This window comes from Lepidochelys olivacea (assembly GCF_965140295.1).
Source record: "Lepidochelys olivacea isolate rLepOli2 genome assembly, chromosome: 3".
NCBI classification, from domain to species: Eukaryota; Metazoa; Chordata; order Testudines; family Cheloniidae; genus Lepidochelys; species Lepidochelys olivacea.
The window spans coordinates 10,699,987-10,724,060 of NC_140413.1; the positions used below are offsets into that span (position 1 = coordinate 10,699,987).

The 24,074-nt window shown below is 48.9% G+C and overlaps 1 protein-coding gene across 4 annotated transcripts; it reads left to right on the forward strand.

Moving 5' to 3' along the window:
- The first annotated feature begins 1,679 nt into the window (after positions 1–1,679).
- On the forward strand, positions 1,680–23,433 carry LOC311517337 (squalene synthase-like). 4 transcript variants are annotated; one of them, XM_084622067.1, is made up of 8 exons: positions 1,680–1,905; positions 5,904–6,001; positions 9,754–9,937; positions 14,784–14,912; positions 16,204–16,395; positions 17,404–17,580; positions 17,890–18,042; positions 20,753–23,433. In XM_084622067.1, exons 1-8 carry the CDS (start codon positions 1,804–1,806, stop codon positions 20,972–20,974), a joined length of 1,257 nt encoding a protein of 418 aa, XP_084478193.1. In that variant the 5' UTR covers positions 1,680–1,803; the 3' UTR covers positions 20,975–23,433. The 4 variants fall into 4 exon arrangements, with proteins under 4 accessions (XP_084478193.1, XP_084478194.1, XP_084478192.1 ...); XM_084622068.1 differs by lacking the exon at positions 1,680–1,905 and adding an exon at positions 4,560–4,578; XM_084622066.1 differs by lacking the exon at positions 1,680–1,905 and having other exon boundaries at positions 5,585–6,001.
- The last annotated feature ends 641 nt before the right edge of the window (positions 23,434–24,074 follow it).

Genomic DNA, 24,074 nt, shown 5'->3' on the forward strand with positions numbered 1-24,074 from the left:
CTCCAGCCATTCCATATTTGCTGACTGGGACTGCTGTGGCAGCACACAGGGAAAAAGGCTCTCTTTCGCTTAAACCCTGATCCAAAGCCCAGTGAATCCAACGGGTTTTGGATCAGGCCTTAGCTAGACCCTAAACATGTACAGCTGTATGAACCAAAAGCAACAACCCAAATTGCACTGGGAAGTGACGGGGAAGCCAATGCGGTCTGTGGAGCACTTAATGGGCCTCCTCCATCTGCCCTACCAAGTAGGCTCATTGAATTCTGCACCTGCTACAGCTTCTGAGTGTTCTTCAGAGATAGCTCCTTGTAGGACATGTTGCAGGAATGCAACCTGGAGGTCAAAATAACCTGAATAGCTGGGGCTTGATCTGCATCTGAGAAGCATGGTCCCAGTGGTCACGCTGTCCCACAGATGGAGAAAAGCACAACAGGCCACTGAAGCCACCCGGGACTCCTGGAACAAAGAAGGCTCCAAAAGTGACACTCTCTTCTATTAATAATTCATATTTAGTACAGAGCAGAAACACTGGTAAGAGGAAATGATACATGAGCAATGCAAATCTTCATAACTTAAAGTATCAGAGGGGTAGCCGTGTTAGTGGGGATCCATAAAAGCTGCTTTTTCATGACTTAAAAGTGCAACTGAACCTGAACCAGCCTGACATTGTGACCAGCAGCCGGTCACTTGTCCCTTTAGGCTTTCGCAGTGAACGCCAAATCAAAAGGGTGTTTGAAATGCCAGGCTTAGAAAGAAGCAGTGGAGAAATACCTCTGGGGCGAGGGTGTCAGATGATCTAATCATAGACTATCAGGGTTGGCAGGGACATCAGGAAGTCATCTAGTCTAACCTGCTGCTCAAAGCAGGACCAATCCCCAATTTTTGGCCTAGCTCCCTAAATGGCCCCCTCGAGGATTGAACTCACAACCCTGAGTTTAGCAGGCCAATGCTCAAACCCCTGAGCTATCCCTCCCCCCGCCCTGCTATTGCAGGCAGTTGCATGGGCCCCCACCCATTGCCCTTGCGTGGCCACTAGCCATCCTCCGGGGACAGTGGGGTTGACCCCTGGGGCTGCTGCTCCGAGGAGGGGAAGAGGGCGGCGGGACCGGGACCCACGCGGGGTCCACGCAGAGCAAGGAGGGGGCTCTCCAGGGCACGCACCCGGCGATGGGTGACACAGCGGCGGTGCCAGGCCCAGGGACCGTCGCAGCTGGCAGCAGCTGGGCTGGTGGTGGGTAATCCAAGCAGCTGGTCCATAGGGGCTGGATCTGGGGGGGGGGGGGGAGTGTCTGGCAGGGGACGGGGGTGGGCCTAGGTCGGGCTGGGCTGGGGCAGGACGCGCTGCCCCTGGGGTGGGTTTCGCTGGGGCTGTCGGACGACCCCGGTAAGGCCGCCACACCGCAGCCTCCCGGTCTCCGGGATGAGCCGCGGCCCCTTTAAGAAACCCGGCGCCTGCTCCTCGCCTGCTCCCCTCGCGAGGGCTGGGTGGGCGGTACCCTCCCCTCTCAGCCAATCAGAACAATTCGACATCCGTCACACCAGCCCCGGAGCCGGCCTGTTGGCCAGCGTCCTTCTGGTGCGAGAAAGGGGCGGCCAATGAGCGCCCCGTCCAGCCGCGGAGGCACGAGCGCCGCACGCGGATTGGCCGGCGTCAGCGGGCGGGGGCGGGGCCGCGTCTCTCCGCGCGGCGCAAGGGAAGATGCTGCGGCCGGCCAGCTGCGGAGGGGGCTGGTTGCTGGGCAGAGCGGGCGGCGGGAGCTTTCCAGTGCGCGAGGACGCCCAGCCCCGGTGAGCTCCGCAGCCATGGAGCGGGTGGGGAAGTGGCTGGGCCGCCCGCGGGAGCTCTACAACCTGCTGCGCTTTAAGATGGGCGGCGGCGCGGCGGTGATGCCCCCGCTGGACCAGGTGAGCAGGGGGCGGGGCGGGGCGGGGCGGGGGGTGCCAGCCCCGGGGGGTCTCGTCTCCGCGTCCCGCCCAGCCAGCGCCTCTCCCCAGCCTCTCTCTGTGTCGTACGGGCTCCGGGGGACGTGGCCCACTCACTTCCCAGCCCCCTAATAACCCACCTGGGCCTCGATCCTATAATCGCCCCCCCTGCAAGCGGAGCGCCCTGCCCCGCTGAAATCAAGGGGGGGGCCCTCTGTGGGTACAGGGTGCTGCCCACAGGGCTCATGGTACGCCTGGGGCTGTCACCCCAACGTTTAAAACCCAATCCTGCGCCGTGATTATCTGACCTCTGGTTAACCACAAATCGGGATTAATTGAAAGATCAGTCGTGCCCCCCTGGAAAGCAGCCTGTTCTGTGCATTTGTCTCCAGCACTGATCTTCTGCAGCGCGTTTTGGAAAAATCAGAATTGTGCCGCCTCTGGCACGCACAAACGCGCCCATGTGCAGAGCCTCATTGATGTCCGTAGCCACCGACTCTTTTTGCAGGGGGGCGGCTTAGGATGTCAGTCAAATAGCCAGAATCAGGCACTGTTTCATAATTAACCCCCTTTCTGGCCAAAACCCTGTGGGTTTTTATAGTATGCCCCCTTCCTTATTCTGAAAGCTTGGTCCTGTTTCCTTTTTGATTTCCCTGGTTGCTTGATGATGTGTCTTGGCCAGTAAAAGTCTATAGAATATTATCAACTAAATGGAATGGATCTTGACACTCGACTGTTGGCCAAGACCAGGCTCTGAACTGAAGCCTGTGGCACAAAGTCTTCATTAAGGTCAGAGTGTAGGACTCAGGATCAATGAAAGAAAATGGGTGGATGGACATGAGCTTCATCAATTCCTCTTTCAGTTAGTACTTTCACATAGGCCATGAATAACTGTCAGAGGGTAACAGCCACTGAAGTCCAATCCTGTGCCTATAAAATTCAGTGGCAAAAGTCCATTGACTTCAGTAGGAACAGGATTAGGTCCTTGGTCACTACTGACCAGAACTGAACCCTGGTCCTAAAGAATACAGAATTCAATGCTGTATTAATCTCATAGTTATTCTTGAAACAAGTTTTACTTAAGATCCTGATATGGCCTGTCGCCCTGTATGGATGCAGGCATCTGCCTAGGCAGAGTGACTTGCAGAACCAGTTAAGCTTAAGACATTGATTGTGGAAATGTCAAACTCACTGGTGTGGGTGTGATCAGTGTGGGTCAATGGGGCTGGCTGCAGGTAGATCTCTGTGCCTGTGGCCAGCTGTGCTGACTTAAGTGGGGTTCCACCTATGCTGATCAGCTAGCAGGATCTAGACCTTATTTGGTGTTCCCAAACTGGTGACTGGTAGCAGTTACTCTTCAGAAGGGTGGTAAGACCATAAGTGCTAATTTTAATTAAGCAATTATCTTCACATGTATACCACTTCCTATGAGAAATTAATTGGAGGTGAGTCCTTCACCTTGGGAAAAATATCTTTAAAAATGTTCCCGCTCTTTCCAAACAAGCCTCAAGTCTTCATCCAGTTAAATCTAGGGGAGATGATGCTGAGATGAGACAGTGAACGGCCTGTCTAAATTATGTGGGGACACAGAGAATTCAGTATATAAAGGCCTACATTTGCTCAGAAAGATTCTGTATTGTAAAATTCATTACTGGTTAAGTAAAATATATTAAACTGGCACCATTATCCTAAAACATCATGAATCGGTCTGAAAATATTTCACTATTAACTATTTGTATTGCCATAGCAGCTAGGATTCCCCAGTCATGAACCAGGGCCCCATTGTGCTAGGCAGTGTACAGACACAAGACAAAACACTGGTCCCTGCTTGCAATCTCAGTAATTTTACCCACTTTTGTTATAAATGATAAAGATTACAGTAACAGATTAAAGAGGAAAACGATTATTCTGTTTTTTGTTCCCTCCTCTTAGTTTTACTCTTTGCCTAGGACAACATTTATGTGTAGTCAGTTTCAGCATTTCCCCTTAGTGGGTGGCTTTCCACATAAGATTAGGCTACTGGAAAATGTGGGGAAAGGAATGAAAATGTGATTGTGAAACTAAAAATGAGCAGACCCCAGGGAAGTCTAGTACTTGAAATTAACTTTAACTTAAACAAAAAAATCAGCTAGATTTCAAGGTGACTGCATTCCTTTGTTAGCTATTTAGGCTTCTATTTCATGAAGCCTTTACTTGCAGTAGAGCACAGAGCAGGTGCAATTGCATTTAACAGCGGTGTTGAGGTTGCAGGAGACTATGAAGGGACATGGGAGGAGCTAGTCTATAGGATTAACAGAGGAGCCGCTGGAAACCGGTTTTTCTTTAAATGCTAAGGGTGGTGGGGGTGTCGGCGAGTACCTAGAGCAGCCGTAGCTCAGGAAAGCTTATGCTCTTAATAAATTGGTTAGTCTCTAAGGTGCCACACGTCCTCCTGTTCTTTTTAGGGTACAGACTAACACGGCTGCTACTCTGAAACCTGCCACAGAGCAGCTTGGTTGTTCGTGCCTGAGCCCTTGTCTCTTAGGGGGAGTTCTCCCCAGTGTCGGGGGGGGGGGGGGGCTCTCCAGGGCACGCAGGGTTAACAGAAGGAGGGCGGCTCCCAGCTGAGGCGAGGAAGGGGCAGAGGGCGGCTCTCTCCCGGTGAATACGGAAGAGGTGCGCTAGGGCGGGCCGGAGGGGCTCTCCGAGGCCCGGAGCACGGGGGTGGCTGGGTCTCTGCAGGGCGCTCGGGGCGGGGGGGGGTCTCGGTCTCTCCGGGCCGCGCGGGGTTAACGGGGGGTGGGGGGAGGGGGGGGTCTCGGTCTCTCCGGGCCGCGCGGGGTTAACGGGGGGTGGGGGGAGGGGGGGGTCTCGGTCTCTCCGGGCCGCGCGGGGTTAACGGGGGGTGGGGGGAGGGGGGGGTCTCGGTCTCTCCGGGCCGCGCGGGGTTAACGGGGGGTGGGGGGAGGGGGGGGTCTCGGTCTCTCCGGGCCGCGCGGGGTTAACCGGGGGTGGGGGGAGGGGGGGGTCTCGGTCTCTCCGGGCCGCGCGGGGTTAACCGGGGGTGGGGGGAGGGGGGGGTCTCGGTCTCTCCGGGCCGCGCGGGGTTAACCGGGGGTGGGGGGAGGGGGGGTCTCGGTCTCTCCGGGCCGCGCGGGGTTAACGGGGGGTGGGGGGAGGGGGGGGTCTCGGTCTCTCCGGGCCGCGCGGGGTTAACAGCGGGGGGGGGGGAGGGGGGGTCTCGGTCTCTCCGGGCCGCGCGGGGTTAACAGCGGGGGGGGGGGAGGGGGGGTCTCGGTCTCTCCGGGCCGCGCGGGGTTAACGGGGGGTGGGGGGAGGGGGGGGTCTCGGTCTCTCCGGGCCGCGCGGGGTTAACAGCGGGGGGGGAGGGGGAGGGTCTCGGTCTCTCCGGGCCGCGCGGGGTTAACGGGGGGTGGGGGGAGGGGGGGGTCTCGGTCTCTCCGGGCCGCGCGGGGTTAACGGGGGGTGGGGGGAGGGGGGGGTCTCGGTCTCTCCGGGCCGCGCGGGGTTAACGGGGGGTGGGGGGAGGGGGGGGTCTCGGTCTCTCCGGGCCGCGCGGGGTTAACGGGGGAGGGTCTCGGTCTCTCCGGGCCGCGCGGGGTTAACGGGGCGGGGCGGCGCCGGGGGAGCGGGGCGGGGCTCCCGGGCCGGCCGTGGGTGTGTCGGCCGCCGCCTGCGTGGCCTAGCGAGTCCCGCGCTCCTGGTTCCGCTTGGCCCCATCGCGGCCGCGGGCTCCGGCTGGGCAGCGGCCCGGCCCCATGGCCGCCAGCACCAAGGCCGTGGCCCTCTTCAAGCGGACCCTGGCGCTGTCTCCCCCGCGCTGCCCCGGCGGCGGCCAGCGCTGCTCGTCCTCGCCGCTGTCCCTGCCGGGGGGCCGGCGCCGCGGGGGCAGCCGGCTCCTGCACCAGGGCTCCCCGCCGGGGGCCTGCCCGGCCTCGCCCCGCTTCCAGCAGCCCGCGTCCCCTCTGCTCTGCCCGCAGGACGTGCTCAGCGACGGCCTCAAGACCTGCTACCGGTACCTGAACCAGACCAGCCGGAGCTTCGCCGCCGTCATCCAGGCCCTGGACGGGGAGCTGCGGTGAGTGCCCGCCGGGGGGGCTGTGGGCTCGCAGGGGCTAATTAGCCCCTGTCCCTGCAGCGGGAGCCCGCCACAGACTGGCCGGGCTAGGAGAGGGTCAGCGGGGCGACCTCGTGCCGGAGCCAGCCTTGCACAGGGGAGCAGGGAGCCTCCCCGGGCCCGAACTCGTGGCCATGCAGCCCTACTGCATGAGCCGCTAGCTCCCTGGCCGGCAGAGGGTTATCCAGGGAGCAGGAGCCCAGCACGATCCCCTGGCTGCTGTGGCCCGGAGAGGGTTAAACATCAGCCCGTAGACCGCCCATGTGTTACTGGCTATAGGCAAGGTACGTGCTTGTTCTCACAGTCTGCTGGTAGCAGGGGGTTGTCTGAGATCTATACCTCAGCGCTTCTTACCCATCGTGATTCAGGCTCTGGATTTTGATATGATCAGTGGGGATGAGGCCTGGCTGTGGAGTCCGATTCTTATCGGAACTTCTTCAGAGTGCGAGGTGGGTTGGGGTCTGCCTCTCAGTCATGCATTCCTATTCAGCACCTTCCATGCAAATAGCTCACCAGAGCTGTTTGAAAACATACTAATTAAGTGTAAAAATCCCCTGCATTTCTCTAGTGCCTTTCACGTAATCATCGTGGAGCACTTTACAAATATCAATGGAACATCCTATGTAAGAGATACTGCAGGTGTTGTTGGTGACACAAGATATGTTTATGTTAACAGGCCTTGTCTATGATCTTGAGTGCAGATTAGTTATTATTTGTATTACCATATCACCCAGGAACCCTAGTCATGGACCATGACCCCATGTTCTAGGTGCTGTACAAACATGGAAGAAAAAGATTGTCCCTGCCCCAAAGAGTTTACAGTCTAAGTGTAGGACAAGAAGCAACAGATGGATACAGACAGGGCTTATGTTTACACAGGCGTCCATGTATTTTAATATGTAGCATTTATTTAATTGGATCCCCAAAACAGTGTACAAAGTACACTAGTAAAACGTATCCATTGTGTTCAGTAATTTTCATCCCAGGTTCTGCCTTGGTATGTCTGTGTTGTCCCTCATCCCTGTAATCACTAACTAAGCACACTACAGTGCCCCTGTGAGGCAAGGATGTATTGCTCCTGTTTTACAGAGGTGGCATAGATTCATGGGTTCTGTGACTTTCTGGGACCTCCGTGACTTCTGCAGTGGCCAGTGTGGCTGGCCCAGCAGCTTCCTGAGCAGCTCGGGCAGCCCCTGGGCCAGACTGCACTGACTGCTGCTGGGGCAGCCTTGAGCCACAGCGCTCCTCCCACCCCAGCAGCAGCACGAGTTTGGGTGTGGGAGGAGGTGAGGGCTCTGGGTGGTGCTTACTTTGGGGAGGGGGCTCTCTGGAAGCAGTGACATGTCCCTTGGTTCCCAGCCAATGGGAGCTGTGGAGTGGGGGCTTGGGGTGGGGGCAGCACATGGAGCCCATCTGGTCACACCTCCACCTAGGGGCCTCAGGGACATGCTGGCTGCTTCTGGGAACCACACAGAGCCGGGTAGGGAGCCTGCCAGCTCCCCCAGCACCAGCGGTGTCTCAGGCCACGTGCTGCCCCCTTTCCCCCTCCCCTGTCAGAGCACTTGCGGCACCCCCTTCTGCCCCCTGAGCACCTGCAGCACCCCGGGCTGCCTCAGAGCACCCAAGTTTTAGTCAGGGGTATATAGTAAAAGTTATGGACAGGTCATGGGCCATGAATTGTAGTTTACTGCCCGTGACCTGCCCATGACTTTTACTAAAAATACCCATGACTAAAACGTAGCCTTAATTATAATTTATTTACAAAAAAAAAAAATAATTCTCCTTTAATAAAACAAACCCAAGGTTAAGTGTAGTAGTGAACAGCTAAATGATCCACTCACTTTCCCATTACCATATAATCTTTCATTGCTCATTGTTGTCCTAGCTCATCTATGCTGTTTTCTATTTATTAGCATTTAAACATTGCCAAAGTGTTAGACGCACACTACCTAATTTGCCTTTGCAATAACTCTTTTGAAGTAGTTATTATCCTAACTTTACAGATATGGATTTTTTATAATCCTAGGGCTGGAACCTGCATTCCTCGCTCCCAAAACTTCCTCTGAAGGCACAAAGATTTATGAGTTTTGAGCATAGCAGAGAGATGATTTCTTGAGCAAAACTACACAGCAAGCCAGAGCAGAGACAGGATTCAAATTCAGGAGCTGTATTGAATCATCCATTTTTCGCAGAACTCTCATAGATTCCAGTGCTTAAAAACACACTAGGAATATGGCCCCTTGAATGCATAGATCCTGGCTCCAGGATCAGTCTACTATTCCAGTCTTTTCAGACTTTTTCTGCTTGAGCCCCCCAGATCATCCATGATTTCTTGCTTTGATCCTAATACTTGGTTACTACACAGTGGGAGGAAAGAGAAGCTGCTGCAGCAGAGGGACAGCTGGAAGAGAAGGGAACAGAGAAAAGAGTTTATCCTTCCCCTCACAAAGTCTTATTTCCCCTGGGTCCTAGTGGCTGCTGGGTTTTAGTAACTTTTACCACTATTCTGGCAAGCCCTCCCAAGACTTGTTGCAAATTTGGATCTCTCAGTACAGCAATGGATTGTGCTGCTCTTGGCACTTTGGATCAGTATTACATTAGTCTGTTACTGTATCATTAACATGAATAGTTTCATGACAGCTCTGCTTTTCATTTCCACCACCCCAGCAAAAAGAAAAAGGCCCTCTCCCCACCCCCAAAACAACAACAACTTGGTTTGAAAGAGGAACTGCTCTGGCGTCTAAAGAAACTGTTGCACATTGCAAGTCACTTAGTTGTCTGCCTGATAGCGCTAAGATTCCACTTGTAAGCACATAAAACCGGCAGTGTAAAGATTCAAGGCACTTTCCTTTGTGATTCGTGCTGAGGCGAACGATAGATTTGCAGTGGAATGATCAGCCTCAGTCACATGAAAATACTCACATGATGTGTGGGTATCAAAGATACTTACATGGCCGCCCTTACTGTTGTATCTGAGCAGCTCATGACCTTCAGCGTAGTTATCCTTAAAACACCTGTGTGAGGTAGGACAGTGCTGTCATCCCCATTTAGTAGTCTCTCTGTGCTTCAGCTCCCTAAGTAACTGGCCCAAGGTCACACAGGAAGCCTGTGGCAGATCAGAGAATTGAACCCAGGTCTCCCATGGTCCAGGCTGGCACTCTAGATACTGGACTGTCGTTCATTTCTAGCATCTGAATGCCTAGCTCAGGCATATCGGGGGGCCAAGGAATTTCCAGCATCTGTAGTGGGTCCTTTCTTGATTCTCCGTCTAGGCACATGTAGTATCTAAATACGTTTGAATTGTATCTTCAGTGGTTGCCACTAAATCGATTAAAAAGGTATCCACTTTTTAATGATGACCACTGGTACTAGGATAGCTACTACAAAGACAGATTATGGTATGAAATTACATTTTGCCTCATAGTTTTTTTAGTTGCAAATGTCCTTCTGGTAGATTTGGGCCTGAATCAGAGCCTTGGTTCTGACATGCCCAAATGCTGGGGGTATTTGAAATATTGACGTGAATTTTATGGCTTGAGCCTATCTCTGATTTGTATGCAGAACTAGAAATACTTTCCAGGGTGCAGAATTGGAAAGACCTTTGTTTAATTTTCAAATGTCTCTCACAAAAGCCACATGATTATTTTTAACTACTCGCCTGTGTCATAAGGAGTCCTGCTTGATAGGAAATCCTTCCTTCCTTCCCTCCATAGTCATGCTGTGTGCATATTCTATCTGGTTCTCCGAGCTCTGGACACAGTAGAAGATGATATGACCATCAGCTTAGAAACCAAGGTCCCAATGTTGCATGACTTCCACTCCTATCTGTATCAGCCGGACTGGAGATACATGGAGAGCAAGGAGAAGGACAAGCAGGTGCTTGAGGACTTCACAACGGTGAGCCATTAGATTTCTTGATTCAATCTATGAAATATAATGTGCTGATAATATAGGTATCCACTTTAAACCTCTTTGCATCTTGATACATAGAATTGTTAGACTGGATCAGACCCAAAGTCCACCTGGTAACCTGACTTCAACAGTGGCCAGTACCAGATGCTGTATTTGGCACTGGTGCGACCACTCCTGATATACTGTGTCCAGTTCTGGTGCCTACAATTCAAGAAGGATGTTGCTAAATTGGAGAGGGTGCAGAGAAGAGCCATGATAATGATTAAAGGACTAGAAAACATACCTTATAGTAATAGACTCAAGAAGCTCAATCTATAGCCATCTTAACAGAGAGAAAGCAAAAGAGTAATTTGATTACAGCCTATAAGTACCTGCTTGGGGAATAAAACTTTGTTAATGGGCTTGTCAACCTAACAGGCAGCGGTATAACAAGTTCCAATGGCTGGAAGTCAACGCTAGACAAAGTCAGACTAGAAATAAGGTGTACATTTTTAATAGTGAGATTAATTGGAACCAATTTAACCAAAGGTAGTGGTGGATTCTCCATCACTGGCAGTTCTTAAATCTAGGTTTGATGTTTTTCTAAAAGATCTGCTCTGGTTCAAACAGGAAGCTGTTCAGGGAAGTCCAATGGCCAGTGTTATGCAGGCCAGACTAGATGATCACAGTGGTCCCTTTTGGCATTATAATCTATGAATCTGTTTCAGAGGAATGTGCAGGAACGTTGCATTAAGCAGATGTGGGATAATCTGTGCCCAGGAGGCAACCCAACATGATCTTTAACAGCTAGAGATTGATTCAAGTCTCAAAGCAAAAGGTTTACTATCCCAGTCTCAAATTTTTTTATCATTAGCAGTAACAGCGGATGTGGAACTCATAATAGAATTTCCATTACTGGTCTTACTGGCAGAGCTCAAAACATGGAAAACTGTCCCTATAAAGTAGGATATTTCATGAACAGTATTAGCATTGTGTATGATACACTGTGATGCTCTCCTGATCAGTACTGATATAAATGGCTTTTGCCATCTATGCCAAAACACCTGGTTTGATGGTTCTTAACTCTGGTTGTACATTGGTGGTGGCTGTTGACGTGTCACTGGGTTTGCTGTTAGTCTGTATTGCTCAATAGATGAGAAAGGGATGTGGAAAACCAACTCATTTGTAATCTAAACTGTCCCAGAATTTCAGGCACTTCTCAGTTTTGACATTGAGGGCTGCATTTTAAAGAACAGAGGCCTAAGATCTTACGCATTCACTCACCTGCATTTGTGTATGTTTCACTGCAGTTCTGTGCCCTACTAGGTGTTCAGAGGGCTACTCACTTGCGTATGAGATTGCATGCACAATTGGGAACACTGAATGTTGATAAACTTTGCATGTATGCAAATGAGGCACCACTCTCGGAAGACTTGGCTCTAAATATATGTTCCCTCGGGTTTTGAAAAAGCAGATCAGCTTCACAGAGCGGAATGGCAGACTTACAAACTCTTGTTTTCCATGTCGGAAGAGTTCAGGTGTGTCCTGGGATTGATAGGTCCTGCCCACTGGAGGAAAGGGGGATGATGGCAGGAGGTCAGAGAGCAAGTTGCTCAGTTAATGGAGGGAGTAATGTGGGTGATGGCTTTGGAGAATCTGTTCCTTTCTTACAAGGGGCTTAAGCTAAATAGAATGACCTCGTTATCAAAGAGAAGGTTGGGAGGTGACTTGATCACAGTCAGTAAGTACCTGTAGAGAGAAGATACCTGATACTGTGGAGGGCGATCTAGCAAACAAAGGCATAACAAGAACCAATGACTAAAAGGGAAAGCTAGACAAATGTAGACCGGAAATAAGATGCACACTTCTAACAGTGGGGGGAATTAACCTTTGGAACAAATTAACCCGTGGACTCTGTTACTCTGTGGTGGACTCTGTTACTTGAAGTCTCTACATCGAGATAGGATGTCTTGTGATCTTGTTCAACCAAGAGTTACTGGGCTTGATGTGGAATTCCTGAGTGAAATCCTTGGGCCTGTGCTACACGGGAGGTCAGATGAGATGATCATAGTGGTCCACCCACAAGCCTCAGAATTGATGAGGGCCCCAATCCTTGCTGAGCCAGCAGTTGAACCTACTAATCATTTCAGTCTAAAATGTGTAAGCACAGAGGGGAAAATGTTAGTCCCAGAATGTTTCACTATGTTACTATTTATGGCTGACAGCAAGAGGTCAGCTCTACTGTCTTAACTAGTAAACACTTAGATCTTTTGCAGAAACAGTAGCTGAAATTTTTTTTGAGTGAGCATCATGCAGAATACATTAAAAGTAAAGGAACAGGGCAGCAGCTCTTACAAACTTTGTTTATATTCTCCATAGTTTAATATACCATTGTCAGCTTCTACCGCTTGCTTTTTCTTTTTAAGGACGAGTTTATAATTCTGATGATATGCCTGACCAGCGTCATAATAAAACCAAACCTAGGGAATGAAATGCAAAAAGCTGTGTTGTATTCAACACTAAGCCTCATAAAAACTGCAAAGTCAAGAAATGCAAAAACCAGACAAAGAGTAGATCATTTAGATGCCAAGTCACTTTGGTGCTTTTGAAATTTTCACCCAAGATCTCTTAATATGAAAGTAATCACAACTTTAAACTGATTTGCAAGAGCACACATTTACACTTCCATTGCACTGTATGCTGCTGAGGCATTCAGATGCCAGGTGGTGAAAGGGCTGTATAAATAGAGCTGTAGCTCTAGGTTCCTGAGCTATTTACCAGTAATTTAACAAAAAGCTTTGTGCATAACTGAAATGTAATTTAATAAACTAACTTTTATATTTTATTGGTGTCTATTAACTCCACCCTCCCTCTTCTTATTTCTGTTGGTGTAAAATTCCTCTTCTCCCTGCTCTGCCACCCAAACACCAGCTGGGAATGTGCATGGGAACAAGATGCATGCTTCACACTGGAGTAGTTGCCCTCTAGATGCAGCATTATTTCAGTGCTCCAGCTGAGAGCCCTGCTGGGATTTGGCGAGCAACCAGTGCTGGGGACGAGGCTGGGATTCACTCTCTGAATGGGGCTGTTCTCTAGTAGATTTTAGGTTAGCGTTCCAAGGAGTGCACTTAACCTGTGGCATAATAATTCTCACAAGAACAGGAGCAGTACAGTTTCTGAAGAAATTTAGGTAACTGATAGGATTTGTAAATATTTTGAATTTTAATTGAAGGTTGGATTCTACTTCCATTAAAATCAGAGTGTGAGGGAGGTGATGTTTTTAGGTGGGGTGAGTTGTTGCTGATTTTATGGTAACTTGATATTAAGGCTCAGATTTTCATATGAGCCTTTGAGTAGTTCAGTGCCCAAATCCCATTGAATTTCAGTGTGATTTGAGCACCTAACTCCCCTCTGATAATCCCAGCCCAAAAGAATATTTGGGAAGTCCAGTGATAGCATGGATGCCTTCTGGCCATTCACAGCAAACAGCTGCTTGTCGGAGAATTGCTCCAGTGTTCAGAAATGTTACTACAGTACAAAAGAGTTTAATATGTGCACTTGGGATACAAGCAACTTGTTAATTTAGAAGATCTGTCCTCGTAAGTGATATTTACGGGGGCTACATTGTTCCATGAAGTATCTTTGTTTGCTGCATTCATGTAACTGGCCTGCTCTTCTAACACATCCACTCCTGTTCAACCTATATTACAATACAACTTTGATATAGAAGGTCTCAGAAACTGCTGAATAACAGTCTCAGACAGTTACATGGCACTGTTCATCAGTATATCTCACAACACTTTACAAAGGAGATCGGAATCATCATCCCCATTTTACAGACTGGGAAACTGAGGCATGGAAGGAAGTGACTTGCTGAGGTCACCCAACAGGCCAGTGGCAGAGTTGGGAATAGAGTCCAGGTTTCCTCTGTCCCAGCCCAGTGTTCTTTCTGTCCACAGTTGAGTTCCTCTGAGCTCCTTTAATCTCTCAATTTATTTATCTTAAAGAGAATGCTACGAGGCTGCCTATAATTACCCACACAGGGAGGAGAGGTCTGATGCTGGAGTACTCTTTAATGTAGCAAAGGAAGAAATAAATGAAATGGCTGGAAGTGGATGTCACCAAAGTTCAAACTGGAAATAAGATGCACATTATTAACGGTGAGGATAGATTGCCCAGTGATAGAGTGATTCTCCGTCATTTGGAGCCTTTAAATCAAGACTGGGCTCTAAAACAGGTGTCCTAGTTCAACCAGTAATGGTTGCGCTGGCAGCAGGAAACGCTGGTTGGAATTGTCTGGCCTGTGTTGTACAGGACACTGGCCTAGAGGATCATAATGGTCCCTTCTGGCCTTTAAACTGTGAAATATTGCACATGCTGAAGTCTGGGAGAGCTGGGCCTTGGGGAGCCCATAGAGAACAGAGCTGCAATAAAACCCTGGAAATCATTCTAGCAGCTGTTCACTTGGTGGAACTCTTTCATAAAGTTACACTTGGTGTACAGAGTTTGTTTTGTAACTCCTTCATGCCCCAGCTCACAAGTGATGCTGTCCAAGGCCATATCGCCTTCAAGAAATTACATACTGCATTTGAGCTGTGGCCAGAGATCATAGGAATTCTTGTTTCTGCACATGCTGAATTTGTGTTTACTGCTGAGTGGCTTGAATCTGCTCCCATTGAAGCCAGTGGGAATTTTGCCAGCCCCTTCAGTGGGAGCAGGATTAGACCCCAGTAGCCTATAACCTTTCCCCCTCTTCTCTTCTTCCCCTCCTCCCCCCTCGCTCCCCATTCTTAGTCTGTTGACAAATGCCACTTTCAGCACAATGTATATTTCTTTGTGGTTTCTGCTGTAGATCTCCTTGGAGTTCAGAAACCTGGCAGAGGTGTATCGAGATGTGATTGCAGATATTTGTCACAAGATGGGAGCCGGAATGGCAGAGTTCTTGGAAAAGAAGGTTGACACCCAGCATGAGTGGGATAAGGTAAGCGAGCATTGAGCGCGCATCCTCTCCAGTACGTAAAAGGTTGTTACAAGGAGAAGGGAGAAAAATTGTTGTTCTTAACCTCTGAGGTTAGGACAAGAAGCAATGGGCTTAAATTGCAGCAAGGGAGATTTAGATTGGACATTAGGAAATACTTCCTAACTGTCAGGGTGGTTAAGCACTGGCATAAGTTGCCAAGGGACGTTGTGGAATCTCCCATCATTGGAGATTTTTAAGAGCAGGTTAGACAAACACCTGTCAGGAATCGTCAAGATAATACTTAGTCCTGCCATGAGGGCAGGGGACTGGACTAGATGACCTCTCAAGGTCCCTTCCAGTCCTATGATTCTATGCTCAGGGCAATGCGCACAACCCCTGCTGGAGGTCTGGCATTCTTCATTTGCTGCTTCATCATGATGATGATGATTGATTACAATTTCTTATTGTTATGCTCATCCTGGCCATACATAGGTACCCAAGATGAGTAAAGGACAAAGTGTTAACTCTGAGTCTTGCTGTTTGGTGGGCAGCCTGCTTCCATGTGAATGTAAAGATTTATCTGAGCGATGAGATCCCTGCGTACATTTCCCAAGGCATTGATTAGCTATTTTTGTCACTGACCTTGTGGAGGACAGTGGCTTTGTGCATTATTGATAGGTAAAGCATAGTACAGCTGTAGTGCAGAAATTTAAGGTGGGCCATCTTACTCCCTGCCCACTTAACTCCTTGACTAAGAAGAACACAAAGTACTCTGTCCCCTGCTTTAGCTGCCAGGCTATTCATTGAAATGCAAGTACGCACGATAAAGCCTTGATGCTGGTTTTGGGTGGTTTTCTTAGAACGTGCACTGTATAAAATGGGTCACATGACCATCTGCTCTCATTTGGGTCTTTCATCTGGGTGATGGAAGTCTGGTGCCAGTAACAGCTGTGAATGACACACTTGCCATTTTTCCTGGGTGAAGCAATGGTCCAGTGGTAGAATCCACACTGTAGAAGTATATTTTTGGTATGTGGATGTTGGCTGTTGAGCACTGGCATGAAGACACATGGCAGAGAGCCCTCGCTCAGTGTCGCTCTGTATTCAAAGCCCAAACCCAAATACCACTGACACATCCATCAAAATGGGTTTGATATGCAGCAAGTTGAACTGCATGGGAACTATCTTGTGAAAGTCTCCCTAAAGACACAAACAGGCACGTTAAATAACCTACAGGAGTAATTTTGATGTAGCCACATGGACTAGGGGAGAGACGTTTCACAACTCATTTTGTTCTTTCCAAACCTTGCAGTATTGTCACTATGTTGCTGGGCTGGTGGGGATTGGCCTTTCCCGTCTGTTCTCTGCATCAGAGCTAGAAGACCCTGTTGTAGGACAGGACACAGAGCTTGCAAATTCCATGGGCCTCTTTCTTCAGAAAACCAACATCATTCGTGATTATCTGGAGGACCAGCTGGAGGGAAGAGAATTCTGGCCCAGAGAGGTAAAGGGAAACCAGCACTTTTCAGATGACAACTTCAGCTAGATACGGTTTATTAGGAAGTGTTAGAGTGGTGATGCAGACTCCTATTCCTTTCTGATGAGCTCTGGAGCAACTGTTTCTGCTTTGATACTGAGTTAGTCAGGACTACTTGTTAGGAGACTCATTTTGCAGAATTTATCTTTTTTTTTTTTTTTTTTTTGGTTCTTTTTCAGATGTCGGTTTCTGGTGTGTGTGTGTCCGTCCCCAATGAAGTTGCACAAATCTGTCTGTAGGGAGTTAGGCAAAACTCTTCTGTCAGAGAGATCTTACAGTGGTATAGCTGAAAGGTCAATTGTCAGCATGCCTGTCCCATGGATAAAATCTGTTCAGCAGAGTGTCTGTGACAGCAGAGGTTTCTCCAGACAATCTTGGATGCAGTTGCTCTGCTCCATGCACCTGCCCTGTTCGCAGGATGGGACAGGGTTCCTGTAATCTAAGAAGAGTTGGCCCAACTCAGATTGAGACCATCTTTATAACATGGGGACTCTTCTGCACCAGCCCCAGTCCAGCAAAGCATTTACACACACACGTAAGCACGTGAGTAGTCCCACTGAGGTCAGTGCAGTTACTCATGCTTTAAAGTGTGTGTAAGTGCTGTTCTGAATCAGAGGCAGGGACGCTTAACTTCAGAGCTACCAGCTGGGTCCAGTTCTTCTCAGGAGAATGGGATCCATGTCTGTCCAAAACTTCACCATTGAGTAAGACTTCCTTCTAGCAGTTGGTCTCTCTCTTTCCCAGTGTGCCTTATCAAAAGGGTTGCTGTAATGGGACTGAATGGAATAGTAGGTCAGAGTGAACTGTGTGTTAAGGGTCTTGCTTCTGACTGTAACAAAGTCTGATTACAAGAATTAGGTGCAGTAAAATAAGATCTTTGTATTTGACAGTTCGATATTGGCCCCCTTATGAACATGAATGTCTGAAAAGTGTTAACTGCTGAGTGGTGTTCCTATGTACTGTCGGCATTCCTAGGTTTGGAGCAGGTATGCCAAGAAGCTGTCGGATCTGACCAAGCCAGAGCACATTGACATGGCCGTCCAGTGTATGAATGAACTGATCACAAATGCATTGCACCATGTCCCTGATGTTCTCACCTACTTATCTAGACTGAAAAACCAAAGTGTCTTCAACTTCTGTGCTATTCCACAGGTAGGTTAATGTTTCCAGATGTTTGAACCAGATATTTTCATTGCCTTCCCCCCCTCCCACATTAACCCCTTTGAGGCTGGGTGTCTTCTCCGGTCCAGACACAGTATTTAATACTACCCCTCTTTTTTTTCTGTCCGATATTAAATACATTCAACATGGAGATCGCCAAACATTTTGAGTTGTTGCCTCATCTTGAGAGATTGGGTCTTTCCCCAGAGGAATGACTACTTTCAGATATACATGCTATTCTCACTAACTTCAGTGGGGCCTGTGAGTACAGAATAAATGCTGCTTGTCATTTCTCCCCAGGTGATGGCCATCGCCACTCTGGCGGCCTGTTACAATAACAAACAGGTGTTTAGGGGGGTGGTGAAGATTCGGAAAGGACAAGCTGTCACTTTAATGATGGATGCCACAAACATACAAGCTGTCAAGGCTATAATGTACCAGTATGTGGAAGAGGTAGGTTTGGTGTCTTGCTTTGAAAGACTCATATTCAGATGTAGCTGTTCCCTCTTAAACAGCAGAACACTGAGGATTAAAGGCTAAGCTGGGGTTTCCACTCTATCCCCCGATTCAGCAGTTTAGCAACTGCCATTTTGCTTTAGCTAAAATTGTTGAAGATGTTCTAGGAACAAGGACATCAGCATGAAAAAGCTTGAAGTAGTAAAGTCTGGAACGTGGCTTTTTTCTTCTTCTCTGATGCTGTAAATCCTTATAGTCCAAAGTGTATTCTCCAGAAGTATAGCACTTCCCCAATTTATTATAAAAGCCACTCTTCTGTTTTCAGGGGATATAATTATAGCTGTTGCAGAAGTGAAAGCCACAGCTGAGATGACAGACTAACTGCCAGTAGAAACCTCTGCCCTCACTTATAATTTTCAGATTTTATATGGAATCAATGAGTAGGCAGAAGATGGTGAAAGGAAAGGTAAGGGAGGGGTTACAAAAATAGGCTAGCTCCCCAATCTTGCCAAGCCATTGATATGGCTGTGCAGCGCATGAATGAACCGATCACAATCGCTGTATGCCATGTCCCTGGTGTCCTCACATACTTATCTAGACTGAAAAACCACAGTGTCTGTTGTACAAGCCAAGCAGCCTTTTCCGGTGCCTGGAGTTACCTTTTGTTGTGCAGCTCAATAGAGAATAGGTTGGAATAAAGCTTTCTGTGGCTTTCCCCTGCTGGATGGAAATGGGGGTGTAGGAAGGGCTGGTACAAGCCTGACAAAATCAGCTGGGTTTTTTAATAGCCCCTTCTCTGCTGGGGAATCTCTTTAAATAATCCCTTTGTTAGTATTTACATTTGGGGACTTTGGGGTAGAATCCTGCCTCAGTTACAGTCCAGGGCAAAACTCCCTTCCAGGGCCCAGATTTCACCCTTTGTCGTCCTCCATACGAAGGCTGAAACTGAGAATTCTGTTTAAACGTGATTGTTGGAAGAAAGTGCTTAGGGTGGTGTCACATCCACCCCAGGCAGGGTCAGCTACGGTCGTGTCTATGGCTGCTGCTGACAGCTTTTGATCATGTTTTCCGTGCATTGTGTGGATAGGACTCTTGTTGAAGAACAGTATTGTCAGTCCATGCCAGGGAGTACCTTGGTGTTCTGTCAGTCAGTTACCTGTCTAATAGACCTTGCTAGCAAGGTGCAAATACTGTTCCAAATCCTTGAGTCAGACAGCTCTTAGTGGCTGTACACATTCCTCGTAGCCTAACCTGACCTAACCATGGGAATAACATGTCTTATGACAACATGTTTAGGTCCTGTCGTCTTTGGGATTTGGAGCAGCTAGCAAGGGTTTCAAAGCAAAAACCATTTTAATGTTTGTTTACTTAGATTCTATATAGGGCCTTACCAAATTCATGGTCCATTTTGGTCAGTTTCACAGCCAGAGGGTTTTAAAATTGGTCAATTTCATGATTTCAGATGTTTACATTTGAAATTTCAGTGTTGTAACTGCAGGGGTCCTGACCCAAAAAGGGATTGGGGGGGGTCCCAAAGCTGTTTTGGATGGGGGGGAAGGGGAGACGGAAGAGGGAGGTTGCAGGATTGCCACCCTCACTTCTGTGCTGCTTTCAGAGCTGGGTTCTGAAGTCAGCAGTCGCTGGGCTTCCTGCAGCTGGAGGAGGCTTGTGGAGGTGGGTCCGATCTCCCCAATGCTCCTGGGAGTGCCCCAGCCAGGGGCTCCTAGCCACTAATCATGGCCAGTGATGGATTAACGCACAGGCCTACGGGCCTGTGCCCAGGGCCATTTGAAAAAAGGATGCCCCGAACCCTGTCAGGAGCCATGTGGGGGGAGAGGGGGTAGCTGAAGCCCCGAGCATCAGCAGGAATCGAGGGGACTGAAGCTCCATGCCTTGATGCCTGGGCAGGAGCTGCGAGGGTATGGAAGCCCTGAGCCCAGGTGCCTCAAGCCCCAGGTGGAGCTGTGATGACAGAACCCCGGAGCCTGGGCACATGCTGCGGGGGACAGAAGCCCTGAGCTCAGATGCCTGGAGCCCAAGCAAGAGTTGCAGGGGGTGGGAAGCACTGACCCTGAGCATCCTGGTCCCCGGCAGGAGCGGCAGGGGGTGGAAGTGTACCACCCTCACTTCTGTGCTGCCTGTGGAAGTGGGTCTGATCTCCCCCTGATAATGGCCATGCAAGGGAAGGACAAGTTCTGTCCCTCCCCAGCCTGGCTGGACTAGCAGATTTTGGGGAATCTGATTTTCATGGGGAGAGGTTTATTTCACAGTCCATGACATGTTTTTCATGTGAAATTGGTAGGGCCCTATTTATGTAATAGACTCCTGTACAAGGCTGTAAGTGCCCTAACAATCACCATTACAACAAAATCACATCAGGATTAATAAATATTAAACTAAGTTCTGGCTAATGTGGCTTGAACTGACAGACTGACCCCTGGGGGCGTATCCTCTAAACTCAGTTCAGTTAGCACAGTGCTCAGGTAAAATATTCCCTCTTAGCTCCCAGTTTCCCTGACTGGAGAGAAGTTAGTGCGGTTCTGATCCCCCGTTGGTTTAAAAGATGGGTGAATTGCTGGTAATGAGTGTTGTTCTGTTTTGGAATATGCCTAGCACCTCCTCCACAGAAGCCATATATTGTCATAGGAATTGTGGGTGTGGTTTTCAGGGTTACTCCCTAACCTTGTGTGGGTTTCTCTCTCTCCAGATCTATCAGAAGGTCCCAAGCACAGACCCTTCTTCTAACAAGACCCAGCAGATCATCGTCTCAATCCGGACAATGAGTTTGCCCAATGGCGTCGAGGTATCCCGTAACCATTACTCCCCCATATACCTCTCGTGCGCCATGCTTCTGGCAGCACTGAGCTGGCAGTATCTGAGAGCGATGTCGAAGGCATCAGAGGAGTATGTACAAGCCAGCGAGAACTGAGGGTGGTGGGGAGAGCGAAGGTCAGTGGATGGATAAGGTTGGGAACAGGTTCTTGTCTCTTCCCTGTTGGATTTGCTGCCCTGCGGGATGCCAGACTGGTGTGGATCCTTAAAGCTGTGAATGGAATGGCAAATCTGAAGGTGTTGGTTGGCCTGCAGTATTGTGTGTTGCAGCCACTAGCTAGCAGCTGGATTTGGCTGTTTTCACTGTTTGGATGAACAGGTTACAAGTAAGACTGGTCGAGTCTCACTTTTCCTCTTTGTGGGAGACTGTTTTACCTGAATTCTGGCCAGGATATTTTTTAATTGCCTCTGTCACTTGTGATTTTGACACCTCCCTCCAGTAAAAAGTTGCATGACGTGAGCCTTTGCGTTCTCCCTCGTCTGCCCTGGGTGTGTTCTTACCTCAGTACCTTCATTGCTCAGCAACTGAATGTTTCCAGCAAGTCAGCTATCTTGGAAGCCACCATTCCCTCAGATGGATGAAATCTTCAACTCACTGGGGCAATGTCTGACTGTTTTCTGACCGTTTCTCTAAATAGCTGTGGATCTTACAGGACAGAGATGAGTGCGTAAGTTCTGGGCCTCCCCATCCTTGTACTAAAGAATTGTGAAGAGATACTAGCCTTAAATATTAGAGCTATTGCGATAACTTGGATGTAGCTTTCTGGTGAGATTGTTTTGTACAGTTTAAAGAGCTCAAAGGCTGAAAGCAGCTCTGTCTTCCGAAAGCTGAGTAGATGGCAGTACATGCAAAGCTTATTTCTCTGCAAAAGTTAAGGTGCGGGATGTGTGGGGGCAGGCTGAAGGGCTCAGAGGTGGGTAATGACTGCTAAGGCTGGTAGGATACAGCTGTACTGCTTGTGAGTAACACGCCATCCAGTGGGTGTCTTGGGATATAAAAGGTAGCTCCTGTTCCATCCCTTGAGGATGGTTTTCATCCCCTTCCTGGGCTAAGGAGGTGCACTGTAGTAAGGGAATAGTAAGGGAACAGCTGTAGCAGTGAGCGTGGGAGACGGAAAAGCTGCTAGCTGAGCTGTAGGGAAGCCAAGGAGGCAGGTCTTGAGTCAGCAAACCTTCCTGACCTGGCGAGAAGGAGGGGAATGTTGGAGTCTTTCTCCCGTGGTCTCTCTCCTGTCTTTGTGCCCCACCCAGGCTGACAGTATGGCCTAGAGAAGCACAGGTACCTCTTTGGACTGGTCACTAATTGGCTCTGGAAGGAGGGTGGTTGCATAGCTGCTGCTCATGCATTCAAACTCCCTTTGGAAACAGGACTCTCTAATCACATACCATTATTTTCTGTGGCTGGAGCAGTGTTCCTTTCACCCATGGCCTCTTGGTGGTGCAGGGGTACAGCCTGCTCTGCCTTCCCTGCGGGACTGTCAGCAATAAAGATACACACAATGCTGGTTTGACACCTTCTGGCTGTGCCCTTCGGGACGCTGGCTGTTCAGATGAAGTAGTCCACAGTGTGAGTATTATCTGCTAGTTGTCCATTGCTTCCAGCTCCTGTAAAACTCAATGTCTGTGCTGGAGACAAGAATGGAAATGCTTCAGCTTAAGACTTTTATGGGCTGCTTTCAGCTGCATGGGTGGAGTTCCAGGGACAGCAGCTCTGAACATAGCCTTGTCCTGCCGATTTCAGCAGGTGGCAGTCTTCATAGATCTGTCTTGAAGAACAACCTTCATGAAGGAAACAGACACTTCTCTCTGGACTCAAGAACACTCTCCCACCAGCTCTGAAACCTGCCGTCATCGTAGGAAGAGCCTTTAAAAGTCGAAGTAGTAGGGCTGGCACCAGGAAGTCTGCTTAAAAGCCGTTGGGTTAGCTGTGTTCACTTTCTGTTCAGAGGGGATGGGTGTCTGCAATACTCCTAACCCTCTTTCCCCCCCTTGGTCTTTAAGCTAGCACAGCTCATGTTTTAAAGCAGTGTCTTTGAATAGAGGTGAGTATGTTTGAGGACAGGTGCTTGCTGCTGCTCTAACTCACCCCCCTGTTACATTGTGTACTACTGTGCTGTCCTTGCTGTGAGCAACTCCCCAGCTTTTCATGAACATCTAGTGGAGCATGGCCCTGGAGGAGAGGGCTGAGGAGCTATTATCAGTGCTGTTACAGGAAGCAACTCTCTCCCTGTTAAACCTTCTGTTCCCCAAAGCAAGCTCCATCTGGCTGCTTTTAAACAGCAGCAGCATCTGGTGTTGTAGATGTGCACCCATGGTGGGAAAGGTGACTTAGTCTAGTCACTTGATGTTTAGGAGTTGGGATCTCTGCTGGGAAATGTCTTGTGGTTGGGTGTAAGACCACTACAGCACTATTACAAGGCAAGCTCTACTCCCTGGTTATCTGTGTACATACTTAGCCTAATTAAATGTTGATGCAAATATTGTTTTGTTCTTTATGTAGAGAAGTCTGGGCTTCAGTTCTCAGCTTCCCTTAACAATAAATTTATTTGCCTAGAAGTCCTTGGGTACCATTATTCAGCTGGCTAATGATGACATGTTGTGAAATCTTATTTGACAGGTGGGAAGAAGCTACTCTACGTAGGAAGACTGATCTGTTATGCAAAGCTTTCCTGTGTGAACATTTCTACATTTAAAGCAAAAGCAGCACCATAAATTACATGCCTGATGGTGGTAGACTCAGGGATCTTAAGCTAGTTAGGTTACAAAATGTTAAGCAGTGACTTAATCAGTAGGCATAAGGGGAATGTCTGCAATGAGTTCTTCAGTCTAGCAGACCAAGATGCAATGGCTGGAAGCTGAAGCTAGATAAAATTATGCCTTGAGGCTGGTCTGAGTTTAACAGTGAGGGTAATTAATCATTGAAACAGCTTACTTAAGGATGGGATGGATTCTCTCTTGCTGCAACTTTTAAATCAATGTTTTTCTGAAAGACTAATTCAAGCAGGAAGCATGTGGAAGTCTTATGGCCAGGATGCTTTAAAAACACTGGCGCTGCCTCCAACATCCTGCTGAGCTAACTTGATGGAGAAGCTGAGGCTGTTTGTTCACTGTGCTTGTTAAAACCATGAGGCAGCTGCTGGGCTAGCGAAAGAAGTTGTGCACTGAGAGGGGCTGCTGTCATAAATCACTTCCCCACT